Genomic DNA, 14,632 nt, shown 5'->3' with positions numbered 1-14,632 from the left:
TTCTTCTAAAAGACCTCAAGAGAATAAGACTTAATTTTGCCAAAAGAGTGACTGAAATTCCACAAAGCATAGGTGCTCCTTAGTAAAAACTTTCTAGCTGAAATTAGTGACCACCATGATATTATTGAACTACTTTTTAGTGTCACTGTCTTGATTGCAATATGCCATCTGGCAAATACTGCATTTACTGGAATAAGCTCTACGGTCATCAAGAGTCAATTGGAGATTACTTAGAGGACTGAAACGAGAACATGGAAAACTCCCAGAGCCACAAGGCTCTCCGCTTCTTCTCATGGGAAGAACTCTGTTAATGGCATTGGTCCCATCCTCCTTAGCTTAATCATGAAGACTCATCACACCTTCTTTCTACTTTAACATTCAGTGATTAATTACCCCCAAGACTGTGAATGAATCAGAAAATAATATAACATTGAATTGGGAAAGCCATCTCTCTCCTTATAGGAATCAAAGCAACAACATGAGGGATCAGGTTGCACAGAAATGGATTTCAGATTAGTCACAAAACTTGCTGAAATAGCCATATTCAGAATACAGGTTAAATTTCTGAAAAGAAAGAGAATACGATTTTAGGACCCATTCCTGTAATTCCCTTAACTAAGCTCATAATTAAGTCAGAGTACACTGAATCACTTTGTTTCAGACACGGGAAGAGGAGGGATGGACAACGTATTCTAGGCACTGGAAATAAATAAACAGCATTTTTGTGTTTAAAATCCTGGTTCAACCACTTACCAACTGTGTGACTTTGGCAATGTACCTGACTTCTCTGGGTCTCAAGTTCCATATTTATAGAAGGTAGAAGGTGATAATAGCCACTTCACAGGGCTACGGTAAAGACTAAATTATGTTATGAATGGAACATAGTGCCAGTGAGTATTAGTTCCCTGGCCTTCTCTAAAATTAAATCCTTCTCACTTATCGGTCAATAGGAGATAATCCAGGTTGAAAAATCGGTCTGCATATTTTGAAAAACTGTGTAATATAATGTTCACTAAATGAATACTAGCTCCACCCATCCCTCACCCCAGCCCCCATGTAATTCATTGATTACTTCTCTGAACCTCGACTCCCTTGTCTATAAAATGCAGGCAACAGGAAGTACTTCAAAGGATTATTGTGAAGCTCTCATGAAGCAGTCCGTATAAAGGACTTAACACTGACTGATGTGCTAAAGTACTAAATACTATTGGGTGTTATCATGATAGAAAGTATTATTATGAATGTTTCTCATTCTTATCCTTTATGCCTGCCTTCTCATATAAATATGAGGGTTACTGGGAATATGAAGCAGTGGCTGCTTTTTGAAGGACCTTCCCAGAGCCAAAATTCAAATCCATGAATTCATGATCATCTAAATGGTTGTTTATGGCCACAGCCTGGGCTGGTGCTTGACAGCCTGGCTCCCAGAATTCAACGTACTGAACGTTTTCACGTTGTAGCCCTCTGTTTGGGACTAGGGGTAAAGGGAAAAGGAAGCGCACTTCCTAACCTCAAGGAAAGCACATTGTACAAAGAAATACGCATGAAAACAAAATCAAAATCTCCCCTTCCCTTCACATCACTTAGGGGAAAAAAAATAGATCCCCACTGAGAATTGTAAAAGTTCCTGCAATTGTAGGAAAGGCTGATTTGTCTGTAGCCATGGTAACAGGTAACCACCAGAACTGCCTTTAAACCTGTTGAATTGATCAACAACTCCCCTCAATGAACTTCCTTATTCAAGCCATTCAAACAGTGACAGTCCCTGGCTCTGGAAAGACAGCTGACCAGGAACTGATTCACTCTAGGAAACACACCTCTGAGAGTCAATCAACAGCAGTTTCCCCCAAAGAACCTCCCTTATGCAGATGCCAGATCACTTATACCCCTAAAACGCCCCATCTCCGACTTCCACATTTCCCCAGCCCCCTGTGAGATCTGCCGCCTGCTCTGATCTCACTGCAGGGCACCATGTCTCAGCAGCATAGCTCTCCCTCATTGGGAAGAGTATCATCAGTTTTGTCTTTTAATCTGAGATAATGAGTGACGGGCCCCTCATCCTTTGACTCTGCTACGCACTTTACCTCAAGTTAATTCCAGATAGATTAAGATTAAAATGCATGTGAGTGCATTGTATGTATATGATCATAAGAGCATTAGGACAAAATATACACTTTAAAAAATATATAGCTTTGCCATAGCAATGGTCTTTTATTATTACTTTTTTCTGGAATGGCACCAAAGGCAGAAACTATAACAGTAAATACAGGTAGAATGTAAACTTCTGTAAGGTAAAATGACACAACACCATCATCACTACTCAAAACCACCACCACCATCAAACAACAAAACTAACACCACTAACAGCATCACTATCACCGTTACCACCGTTATAAACAGAACTAAAAAGCAAATGGCAGAAAGAAGGGGAAATATTTGCAATGTATAAGATACCATGAAGATTAATGTTCCCAGTATACAGAGAGCTCTTAAAAATCAGTAAGGAAAGACATAGGGGTAGATTTTAAAAGGTCAAAGGATACAAAAATAATCACAAAAGGAAGAAATGCAAATAGCAAGAAGGAAGAAAAGACTAAAGGACAACAGATTAGAAAGTCCAGTATTAACAGTAGTCATAGAAATGCATATTTTAAAAGACTGGCAATGCCTAATTTTTTATCAAAACTGTTGAAATGTATTTTCATATACAGCTGGTGGAAAGGTAAATTGGTCAAATCTTTTTGAAAGGCTATTTGGCAATATGAATTAAACACCGTAAGAATATGTGATTTATATCCTGCAATTCCACTTCTAGGAATTTACCCCAAGAAAAATAATCAGATAGTAGCAAAAATATTTTTTTAATATTTCTTGCAATATTGTTTATAATAATGAAAAGTGGAAACTTTATTATATATCTATGAAAATTGTTTTAATGCAGTATTATCCATGGAGGCAAAATGTAGACTACTCTGGAGTACCTATAAAATGAGGTAAATATTCATATGCTGATATGGCAAAAACGTATACGATAGATTATTAAGTGAAAAACGTTAGGTTGCAATATTCTAGGTATAACATGATCTCATTTTTTAAAATACAATTTACATATTTTCATATTTTCATTCTCTCATTCGACAGCAAAAATCGTATCATCTATTTTGTGCAAGACACTATTCTAACCACTGACGCTAAAACACGGTCCCGGACTCATGGTGCCTACAGCTCGGTGAACACAATCTGAAGAGATGCACAGGGCACCAGAAGACTGAGCAACGGCTGTCTCAGGTCAGCAGAACTAGGAGGCCTAGTTCATTCATTTTCTTCTGTTTTTTATTTTAAAAACAACTTTTAAATTTTTGAAAATTCTCTCTCTTTTCTTTTGAACACTTCCATATCAAAAATGAAGCCATTTTCTTTTTAGAGAAAGAAAGGAGGAACACTTTCTATAACATGAAGTATTCAGGCTTATAATGTTCTAATATCTCCCATCGAAATTCCCTGCAACAACCTAACTAGGGCATTTCCATTCCCCTCTCTTCCTCTCTCTTCTCCCTCCCTCGCCTCCCATTCTTTCACCTCCTCCCCTCTCCTCTGCCCTGCCTTCCGCTCCTCTCCCTTCTGCTCCTTTCCTTTCATCATATCATCATCTTCTTCATATTGGTCATGAGTATCTTGCCTTTGAACTGCTTCCCAATAGGGTGCATTGCCCCTGGGCTCTAACAGCCATTGGTGTGAACAGTGGAATCACAAGCTAGGGGCGATTTGTCATACCTCACCCTTACCTAGGTAGTTGTCTTGGTGTCAAACTTTGAGAAGAAAATTTCAAAACAGAGCAGCATTAACCAGGGAACAAAGTGTATTTAATGTCATCTCCAAAAAGCATCATTTTTTATAAGACAAGTTCCTTAAATGCCTGAAAGGGTACGATACCATCACTTAATTTTTACCAGATTTCTCCACTAAGGGATTTTTTTTTAATGCCTCCCTAATATACCTTCTTTTGCTTACACACACGTTTCAACCCTCAAACCTGAACAAAGCTGAACAAAATCCCACTGACTTCAGACAGTTTTTGATTTCCTGAGAGTATTATGATATGCCTTTGCCTACATATTTGAAGGTCATGTCGAATCAGTGTTACTCCAAGCAGGGTTCAGGACCTAGACTCATGCCAAATGCAAAGCACATCAGGGCAAATTGAGATACTGACTGGGAATGGTAGAGGGAGAAACTAACAAGGATATAATAGGGAGATGGGACAAAATGAGGGTAGACACAGCCACACAAAGGAATAAGACCTCAAACAAACATTAAGTGCTTAGAGAGGACAAATCCTTGCTGTCCAGTTCCAAGCAAGCTTTGAGAGTCTGCTCAGGATGAAGTAGGCACTGATGATGTTAACAGGATTTTCTGGCCTCACATTCATGTTCATTAGAACCCACTGCTTTTATCTATTCACTCGGATAAAGCACCACTTTTCTAGTGAAATTCAAGATGCAATAGATGTGAATAATGCTGAAATAAACATACAGGTGCAGACAGTTCTTCAAAATAGTGATTTCCTTTCCTTTGGATATATACTCAGAAGTGGGATTGCTGGCTGCACTCCCATGTTCATAGCAGTATTCTTCCCAACAGCCAAGACATGGAAACAACCTAAGTGTCCATCAATAGCTGAACGGATAAAGAAAACGTAGTATATTTTATATACAATGGAATATTATTCAGACACGAGACAGAAAGACATCATGTCATTTGCAGCAACATGGATGGACCTTGAGGGCATTATGCTAAGTGAAATAAGTCAGAGAGAGAAGGACATATAATGCATGATCTCATTTACATGTGGAATCATAAAAAAGCTGAATTTAAACAGAGGGTAGAATGGTGGTTGCTTAGGCGGTAGACCAGTAACAACTGAAATCTATTTTCTCAAAGTTCTGGATACTGCAAGTGCAAGATCAAGGTGTCAGCAGCGTTAGTGTCTGGTGAGAGCTCTCTCCCTAGTTTGCAGATGGCCACCTTCTTCTTACCGTGTCCCCACAAAGGCTTTTCTTTGTGCATGCTCATGGAGAGAGCAAACTCTCTTCTTCTTATATGGCCACTATTTGCGTCTAATTAGGACCCCACCCTTATGACATCATTTAGCCTTAATTACTCTCTAAAAGTCCTATCTTCAAATACAATCACGTTAAGAGTTTGGGCTTCAAAGTATAAATTTGGGGAGACACATTCAGTCCATAGCATCTCCTATTCTTGACCTCTTCGCTGGATTTTCTTAGACCAAACCCCATCAGATATCAGAGGCAAAGAACCCCATTCACATAGCCCATACAGAAGAATGCTCAGGCCCAGAGCAGGTGAAAAGGGTGGAGAATATATCTGGAGAAGCCAGAAAACTTCCACTGCAGTAGGCTGAAAGGATAAGTAAGTGAAAAAAGTGAATTAATAGAATAAATAACATTGTAAAATGTTATGGAGAGTTGGGAGGTATAAGAGCACATTCAGGGCAGAGGAGTTATGAGCAAAAAAGTTGAAGTCACCAGGGATTCGATGTGGAAAGATTTTGTATGCTATGCGAAGGATTTTGGACTTTGTTTATCCAAAAGCCATGAGAGAAAACACAGAAAAAGAGGACAGAATTAAGGAAAAATGATGAGTTCTATTTTGGACATAATTAAGATTAAGAGCCCTGTGGGATATTCAAGTGCAAACACCCAGTTTGGAGTTCAAGAGAGAGAGGAAAGATGGAGAGGATATTTAGAATTCATCATTGTACAGTGTAGGCTTGGAAAAGATTTCCCAAAGATAGTGTACAGAATGAAATTTGAATTTTAAATACCTAAAACTTATATTGTAATTATATAATTTTGGAGCAACTAGAGTTGGTAAAATATGAAGATTAATATATGGAGATATAGCTAAAAAGATCTGCACTTTTCACAGTTAGCTGGAAGAATTAAAGCAAAGTCTAAGGGAGATGATTTGACATAACTTGAATTACTCTTTTTTACCCAACTGACATTAGAAGATATATTATGAGTCAGGTACTATGCCAAATGCTATAAATACAAACCTTTGGACTGTTCTCAATGAAATTACAGCTTGGCCGCAGAAATAAGAAAACAGGCAGAAAACTCTAATATTGAGCTAGTGATAACAGAATGTTTGGGGAAGAAACTTTCCTTAAATTCACTTGCTGATGGAGGAAGTAGGCATGAGCCCAAAGGACAAAAAACTTAAAATTGACCAATCTTGAAAGAAAAGTAGTATCAATTCAATTGACAACTGTCCACAGGCTTGACCTCATGACAGGAACTAAGGGAGAATACCACTACAAAGCCCTGGTGTGGCATGAAACTTTGACTTGTGACAGAGGCAGAAATAGAAAGCCCTTGACCATTAGCTGATGCTGTCATTTTAGCCCCTAATTGAATCATTTGGTTTTAATAATGCTATCAACCTTTGTAAAAAAGAAATACATCAACTTTCTCACCCAACCATGATGGATAACTGGGACCAGACTTACCCTCCTACCCTAAATAACAAACAAACAAACACACACCAGAAAAATATGTGAAGCAAATATCTTCCAACATTTTACACTGGACTGTGATCCCTATGAGGAGGGAAACAAAATATATGAGCCCTACAATTGCCCTAAATTTCTACTTGGATGTACTTTCCAGACTGCAGTGTAAGGGAGGGTGCCCAAAGAGAATACGGCATTCTCGCTGAACTGAAGAGACTGATACTGGAGTTCAAAGAGGGTAGCACGGCTGAAATTAGTAAAACAGGTAACTAGAGAGGTGGAAAAGAATTTCTTAAGCATCAGACATGTCTGTAAAGGCTCTTTCAAGTCTATTACTAAGCACAAAAGCATGTGTGCGTCCAGTAAGGTTCCAAGAAGCCAGACAAAGGATGACTAGGAAACTGTAAGCTGAATAATATCACACAAGGACAGGATATGCTCAGGTTCTAACCAGTCATCATGGAGAGTTCTCCAGGAAAACCAGGGGCATTAGGAAGTATCACAGAAGGATCTATTGAGTAGCACTGAATAAAGGGCATTTTATAATGAAACTTACAAACAAGGTATAAAAGGATCAAGTTGATCCCCAAGTAACTTAGCCACACCTGGCAGAACAAAATTGAACACTCTTTAAGAGAAGACAACAAAAAATTCCGTGCTCAAGACCACAAAAAATACGATATTCAGTATACAAAAACTGTCAGACATGCCAAGAAGAAAACGGACCCATATTAAAAAAAAAAAAAATCAGTAGAGACAGACTCAGAAAAGACAGATGATGGAATTAACAACAAAGAACCTTAAGTAACCACTACAAATACACTCAATATGCACAAGGATTTGAACAATATAAACACAATGAAGAAAAAATGGAAGATATTAAAAAAAAAGTGAAACTTTGGAAAATGAAAAAGGTAACATTTGGAAAGCAAATTTCACTGAATGAGATGGCAGATTAGACACTGAAGAACAAAATGTCAGTTAAATTGACGATACAGCCACATACTATTCATAATGTAACACAGAGAAAAAAATTATTGAAAAACAAATCAACAGGGCTTCAGCGATTTGTGGGAGAATATAAAACACCACAGCATAATATACAAGAGCACGAGGGTATGGAACAGATAGAGCACTTGAGAAAAAAACGGCTGAACTTTTTTCAAATTTGTTGAAAAATCTAAAACCAGATTTAAGAAGGTCTGCAATGGGACTTCCCCGGTGTTGCAGTGGTTAAGAATCTGCCTGCCAATGCAGGGGACATGCATTCAAGCCCTGGCCCGGGAAGATCCCACATGCCGTGGAGCAACTAAGCCCATGCACCACAGCTACTGAGCATGCACTCTAGAGCCCACGAGCCACGACTACTGAAGCCTTCATGCTCTAGGGCCCACGTGCTGCAACTACTGAGCCTGCGTGCTGCAGCTACTGAAGCCCGCGCACCTAGAGCCCGTGCTTCGCAACAAGAGAAGCCACTGCAATGAGAAGCCTGCGCACCGCAACGAAGAGTAGCCCCTGCTCAACACAACTAGAGAAAGCCTGCATGCAGCAATGAAGACCCAACACAGCCAAAAATAAATAAATAAATAAATAAAAAGGAGGTCTGCAATTGCCAAGACAGACAATAAAAGGAAAATGACACCATGACAAACCATAATCAAATTGTAAAAACCAGTAATATAATCTCAAAATCTTCTATAGAAAAAAGTTATTATTTACAGAGGAACAGAGATAAGAATAAGAGATGAGAATGGTTAACACTATGTAAACCACAGAAGATGGCTTACAGCCTTTAAAGCGCTGAAAGAAAAACACAGGCAACCAGTAGTTCTATAACCAGAAAAAAACACTTCTGAAAACTTAGGTAAAAATAAAGACATTTTTAGACAAACAAAGCCTGCAAGAGTTTATTGCTAACAGATATGGCCTACAAAAAATAAAAATTAAAGGAATTAAAGGAAGAACGGAAATGATACCAAAAGGAAAGCTGAATCAACACATAGGAATGCAGAGTGCTAAATGTGGTGAATATATGGTAAATATAGGGTATAGGGTAATATAAATATAAATATAGGGTAAATGTAAAGGACAATTTTCTAAATTTTTTAAGTTTATTGTGGTAAGAATAGTTAACATGAAATCTACCATCTCAACAAAATTTTTTAAAAGAATATACACTTTCACCATGATGTTCTTAGCCATAAAAGAAGTCTCAAATTTTAAACAACTGAAATAAAGCTGGGCATGCTCTCTGACCATAACAGAATTAAAATTGAAATTACCAGCAGATTGAAGGATAACTCAAAATTCCCTACATGGTTATGACATCAACAGTGCATTACTAAATAAACCATGGATTGAAGAGGAAATAAGATGGGAAACTATAAGGTATTTTAAACTGGAAGAAAATTAAAACGTATCAATTTTTGAGATGTGGCTAAAGCGGGAAAAGAAAGCACTAAAGTCAATTATCTAAATTCACACATTGAAAAGCTGGATATAGAAGAGCAAATTAAACCCAAAGTACGTGAAAAGGAAGGAAATAAATAGTGTGCAATACGCGTAGTGACAGAAAGTAGATCAGTAGTTGCTTGGGCTGGAAGTTGAGGGTCATTGATCACAAAGGGACAGCAGAGAGCAGTTTAGGCTACGAGAATTTTTCCCTATTTTGGTGGTAGTGGTGATTACATGAAGGTATAGAATTATCAGAAGTCATTGAACTTTACACTTGAACTGAGTGTTTTATTGTATGTAAATTCTGCCCCATTAAATTTGATGTAAATTTTTTTTAACAAGTGCATTCAACATTTAATGAAGATCCAGTGTTAAGCATGGAAGATGGAAATATAAATTAATGAAGATAGTGATTCTGGTTATCCGGCAGCTACCACAGGCCAGATAAACATCTATTTTCCAAACGCTGACCTAAGCCAGTTTGGATAGAATATATAACACATTTGTCACACACACACACACACACACACAAACTGAGTGGTAGGTATAACTCAGTTGACTCAAAAGTTTAACTAACCGACCCACATTCATACAGATATTAAGGAAAGGCGCAGAGATTGAAATCCGCGTCCACGTGAGTTGACCACCCAGTAACAGAGTTTTGGGGGCCAGATACATCATTGCCCACCATGGTTTGTGTGTTAACACAAGCAAGATTTCGTCCCTAAAATGTGTTTCCATTTGGTGAATTTAGCGCTCGTCTCTTGCTTTGACTTCCTTTCATTTGATTCGTTCCAGTGACTACATTTAGGTGTGTGCTTTTTTGTAAGGCTTTGCATGTTTACTTTTTCATACACCGCCTCCCCTCTTTCATTTTTACCACTCACCTTTGATATTTAATTATCGGAGTATCTTGTGCCCTCCGCCTGGCATGAAATCTCTCGGAGCATGCGCACAGGAGAGCGTTCCGTACAGTGGAGCCTCCTTTTCTTCTCCATCGAGGTTCAGCCTTTCCCGATGCGGCAGGTAGAATGCTGCGGGCAACCGGCCAGGCTGCACACACAATCTGTTTAAGGGATGGAAAGAGATGCAGTGCTCCGAAACATGCCCTCAGCCATTATGCATTTTACAACACATGCGCCAGGAAAGTGTCCCGCTGGCTGCATTATTCCGGAGCCTGGGTGTCCAGGGCAAAGTGAGACAACGCTGCTGCGAGGAGGGTGTGTACGTCCGTATGTGTCGGCCTAGCAGCAGCCGCAATAATGACTTCCCGTCTGAAATAAAGGTCTGCCTTAAGTTGACTAACGAGTCATAAGAGACATGCTTATGCTTGCTGCTGTTTACCCCCCTCTTCCTTCAGAAAGAATGGATTTCACACCTGCAAGACCATCTTCCCCGAATGCAAAGGTTTGGAAACCTGCTCACCCACTTTAAAGGCTGTATATGGATTTGAGAGCTGGCTCTAGTGTCACTCAGAGGTTGAGAGATGGTGGGTAATTCACTCATCTCTTCTAGGCTTCATGTTTTTTAGTGGCAAATGGAGGAAAAGATACCAGCATCACAGGCAAGGGATGAAAATCCAATGAGATGATGCATTCAAAAACCTTTTACAGGGCTTCCCTGGTGGCGCAGTGGTTGAGAGTCCGCCTGCCGATGCAGGGGACACGGGTTCGTGCCCCGGTCTGGGAAGATCCCACATGCCGCGGAGCGGCTGGGCCCGTGAGCCATGGCCGCTGAGCCTGCGCGTCCGGAGCCTGTGCTCCGCAATGGGAGAGGCCACAGCAGTGAGAGGCCCGCATACTAAAAAAAAAAAAAACCTTTTACATAAGCTATAAAAGACTGGAACATAATATGTAATTATTGCTCTTGTTAAACATCTCACTGTTCAGACCCTTCCCCTTACTAAATACCCTTGCTTTCTATTCAAGGGAAAAGCTCTTGCAGATCACATCATAAAAATCATAAAAATGTGCTAGAAGGAACTCAGAATCCAAAACTTAGTGTTTTCACATGGGAAACTGAAGTCCAAGAAAGGGAAATGTTTTGCCCATAATTCTGAACTTAAGTTACTCTTACTTGCTCTGAGATTTGACATTTCTTTGGATTCTAGGGCCTTGTGTGATCAATTAATAACATTATTGTCAAGACATGTCTATATAATAATTCCCAATTCTGTTTCCTAGGCCATTGTTTAGAATTTTCCACAAGGCACACTTCTTGCCAGACAAAACATCTTGTACACACAGAGCATAGTATCAATATTTTGCAGGTTTAAGATCATGCAAATTCCAGCACTAAAAACCGAATCATGAAATGTCAGGGTTGGAAGTAACTTAGTCATTCTATCTGTACTTTACGTTTCTTTGTTTGCTGGATACCCAGAACTCTGGAATCTCTGGTCCTTACTTTCTAAGATCCATTCCAAGAGGTACCCAAGTGATGACTGTTTGTGGGACGGGACTGGGGTCCACATCTTTCGAGCAAAGCCTCTTACTGATGGTGGGTCAAGAAGGAATGTGGTTCCCAGGAGCCAGTTCTTCCCAGGCCACCACCTTCCAGCACAAAAATCCAAGGCTCTGAGAGTTCTAAACCCAAACCTGGCCTTCCCCGTTGTTATGACGTTATATTTGTCAAGCCAGGAGGATAGATTTGAAAGTTTATTCGCTTGATTTGTAACCCTTAAATATTTAGACACATGGTATGTGGGCCGCTATTTGTACTCTTGTCCTGGGCCCTGCAAATGTTCGGGGCGGGCATGCTGAAAGCTGTACTTGAAGATTGTTTGCTTGAAATGAATAGCTATGTTTTCCAAACCATAACCGCATAAAACTAGTCTAAGAGATGCTAAAAGTTACTCCATTAAAAAAAAAAAGACTGGTGATAAGTGAATGAATAGAGATCAGACTGCTGCCTATGATATACTTAGCTCTCTCCTGCTGGCTATAATTATCACTATTATTACCATTTTAGTAGTAGGAACTGTAGCAGTGCCATTATTTGCCAACCTTCCTAGTATATATTACTGCTTTAAATTATTGTTTGTTTTGGGGGTTGTTATCTGTCACTGCACTAAAATATAAGTTCTATGAGAGGGTGAGCCTTATGGGGCTTAATCTCGTTTCCTCAATGACTAGAACAGTATTTAACACACAGTAAGCATTAGATAAACACTTCTTAAAATTGCATCAGATAGGGCTTCCCTGGTGGCGCAGTGGTTGAGAGTTCGCCTGCCGATGCAGGGGACACGGGTTTGTGGCCCGGTCCGGGAAGATCCCACATGCCGCGGAGCGGCTGGGCCCGTGAGCCATGGCCGCTGAGCCTGCGCATCCGGAGCCTGTGCTCCGCAACGGGAGAGACCACAACAGTGAGAGGCCCGCGTACTGCCAAAAAAAAAAAAAAAAAAAAAAAAAAAAAAATTTCATCAGACAACTGATTTTAGAATACACTCACAGTAAAAGGCCTCAAAGATTGATAAACACCAGATTGTTTTTACCCATGACTGAGCAGCATAGAGTTGCAGCCCCAATCATGCACTACATCATTGTCTACCCTCCTTCCTCAGGCACAGCCATGAAGAAAAAACTAATGCAATTAAAAAAAAAATCAATAAAACAGGGTCATTTTCTCTGTTGGTGTCTTGCAGGCTACCTGCAGGATGTCAGTCAGGATTCCAAGGAAAAAGTATACAGTGCTCAAATAAGATTGGGAAGTGCTGCATCATCCTGTTATCCTTCAGTGGGAGGTCTGACTGACATCCCCATTTCAAAGAGCAGCAAATAGAGACTCAGAGAGGTTCATTAATCGACTCCAAGTCACACAGCCAGTAAGAGATGAAATGGGCTTCGAATCAGGAGAGTTCAACTCCTCCTGAGCCTGAAATTTTACCGCTAAACTTTCCAAGTATAATACGAATTGGATAGTGTCTCTTTCGTTAACGGAGCAGATCAGTAGTTCATGATGTTTCCCAAAGAACAGCAAAACTTCATGACTTCTACTCGTTCCACCACTTAAACCTTGAGAAACCTTGGCTTAGTAATGAAAGCCTGGTATTAGCGGAAAGCTTACCTCATCCACACCACCAAATCACTTCCAGCTTTCCTCAAACCAATGCTTTTATCAGGCACTAACCATGACCTTCTGATATCTTTCAGGAAACACCTGTGTCAAGATATATCTCTGTGTCCCTAACAGTGTGGCTCGTACATAGCAAGGGCTCAACTCACATCGAATGAAGGAATTTTAAAAAATGGATTTGGGCTTCCCTGCTGGCGCAGTGGTTGAGAATCTGCCTACCAATGCAGGGTACACGGGTTCGAGACCCCGTCTGGGAGGATCCCCCATGCCGCGGAGCAACTGGGCCCGTGAGCCACGACTCCTGAGCCTGCGCGTCTGGAGCCTCTGCCCCGCAACAAGCGAGGCCGCGGCAGTGAAAGGCCCGCGGACTGCAATGAACAGTGGCCCCCGCTCACCGCAACTAGAGAAAGCCCTCGCACAGAAACGAAGACCCAACGCAGCCAAAAATAAATAAATTAATTTTTTTTAAAAAAAATGGATTAATGAATTACTAAAGAAAAGCACTGGGGGGCTTCCCTGGTGGCGCAGTGGTTGAGAGTCCGCCTGCCGATGCAGGGGACGCGGGTTCGTGCCCCGGTCCGGTAAGATCCCACAAGCCGCAGAGCGGCTGGGCCCGTGAGCCATGGCTGCTGAGCCTGCGCGTCCGGAGCCTGTGCTCCACAACGGGAGGGGCCGCAACAGTGAGAGGCCCGCGTACCGCAAAAAGAAAAAAAGAAAAAAGAAAAGCACTGGGGAATTCCCTAGCAGTCCAGTGGCTAGGACTCGGTGCTTTCACTGCTGTGGCCCAGGTTCAATCGCTGGTTGGGGAACTAAAATACCGCAAACCGCATGGCGGACCGAAAGAAAATAGGAAAGAAAAAAGAAAAGCACTGGAGCTAGGTTTTAACCTTACCTCTACAACTTATTACTGGTACACTTTTAAACTTCTTAACCACTCGTAGCTTCCATCCTTCCGACGGAGATAATATTACTGAACCAGGTTCCTTTTGCCCGAACCACAGCAAGCCAAAATGCTGAGATGCCGAGGTTTGCAGCAGAGAGAGGTTTTATTCGCGAGGCAGCCAATCAGGAAGATGGGAGAACTAGTCTCAGATCCACTTACCTGAAGGCAAGCGGCTTGGGGTATTTATGGGATAAGGAACCATGACGCAGGACGGCCCAAGGCGTGGGGAGCACGGGGAAATGCAGTTGGGAAAAGGTGCGGTAATTGTTGTTCTCTAACTAAGCTATCGGCGTCTGCACCTTTAAGGAATGGAGGCCCTGAGCGTGACCTGACGCCCTCTGACGTCAAAAGGTCAGCAGCTGACAATTGCGCATGCCCGGTCTTAACGAGCTCAGCTCGAACTAGACACAGCTGACTCCAAGTTCCTGGAAAACTGGGGCAAACATCTTATTGTTTAGGCTACGTGCTGCTTGAAAGCTATGTAAGTCTTTTGTAGACGACCTTGATGAGTGAAGGCAGGTGAAATGGATTTGGCTAATTACCCACAGTTTCAGTATTTGGCTAATTACCCACAGTTTCAGTAATATCTATTCTATTTTCTTTGCAGGCCGTTTGTAAAGAACAAA

At 40.9% G+C, this 14,632-nt stretch overlaps 1 protein-coding gene across 4 annotated transcripts in view; it reads right to left on the bottom strand.

Annotated features, from left to right (window-relative positions):
* The window catches only part of LOC307175962 (uncharacterized protein), a 72,788-nt gene that overhangs the window by 57,320 nt on the left and 836 nt on the right, over nt 1-14,632 (bottom strand). Inside the window, exons 1-3 of one of the 4 annotated variants that reach the window (XR_013824567.1) lie at nt 13,956-14,324; nt 10,594-10,789; nt 9,877-10,055 (exon numbers count right to left, since the gene is read on the bottom strand). Coding sequence is in view for 1 of the 4 variants with exons in the window: in XM_079901699.1 (XP_079757825.1) it covers nt 9,877-10,055 (179 nt within the window). In the remaining 3 variants the exon portion in view is untranslated. Of the gene's footprint in view, nt 1-9,876; nt 10,056-10,593; nt 11,289-13,955; nt 14,325-14,632 lie in introns of those variants that run through there. The other 3 variants (XR_013824568.1, XR_013824569.1, XM_079901699.1) reach the window with 3 other exon arrangements.

The sequence above is a fragment of the Stenella coeruleoalba genome (genome assembly GCF_951394435.1).
Source record: "Stenella coeruleoalba genome assembly, chromosome: 17".
Lineage (NCBI taxonomy): Eukaryota > Metazoa > Chordata > Mammalia > Artiodactyla > Delphinidae > Stenella > Stenella coeruleoalba.
This window is presented reverse-complemented; position numbering and strand designations above follow the sequence as displayed.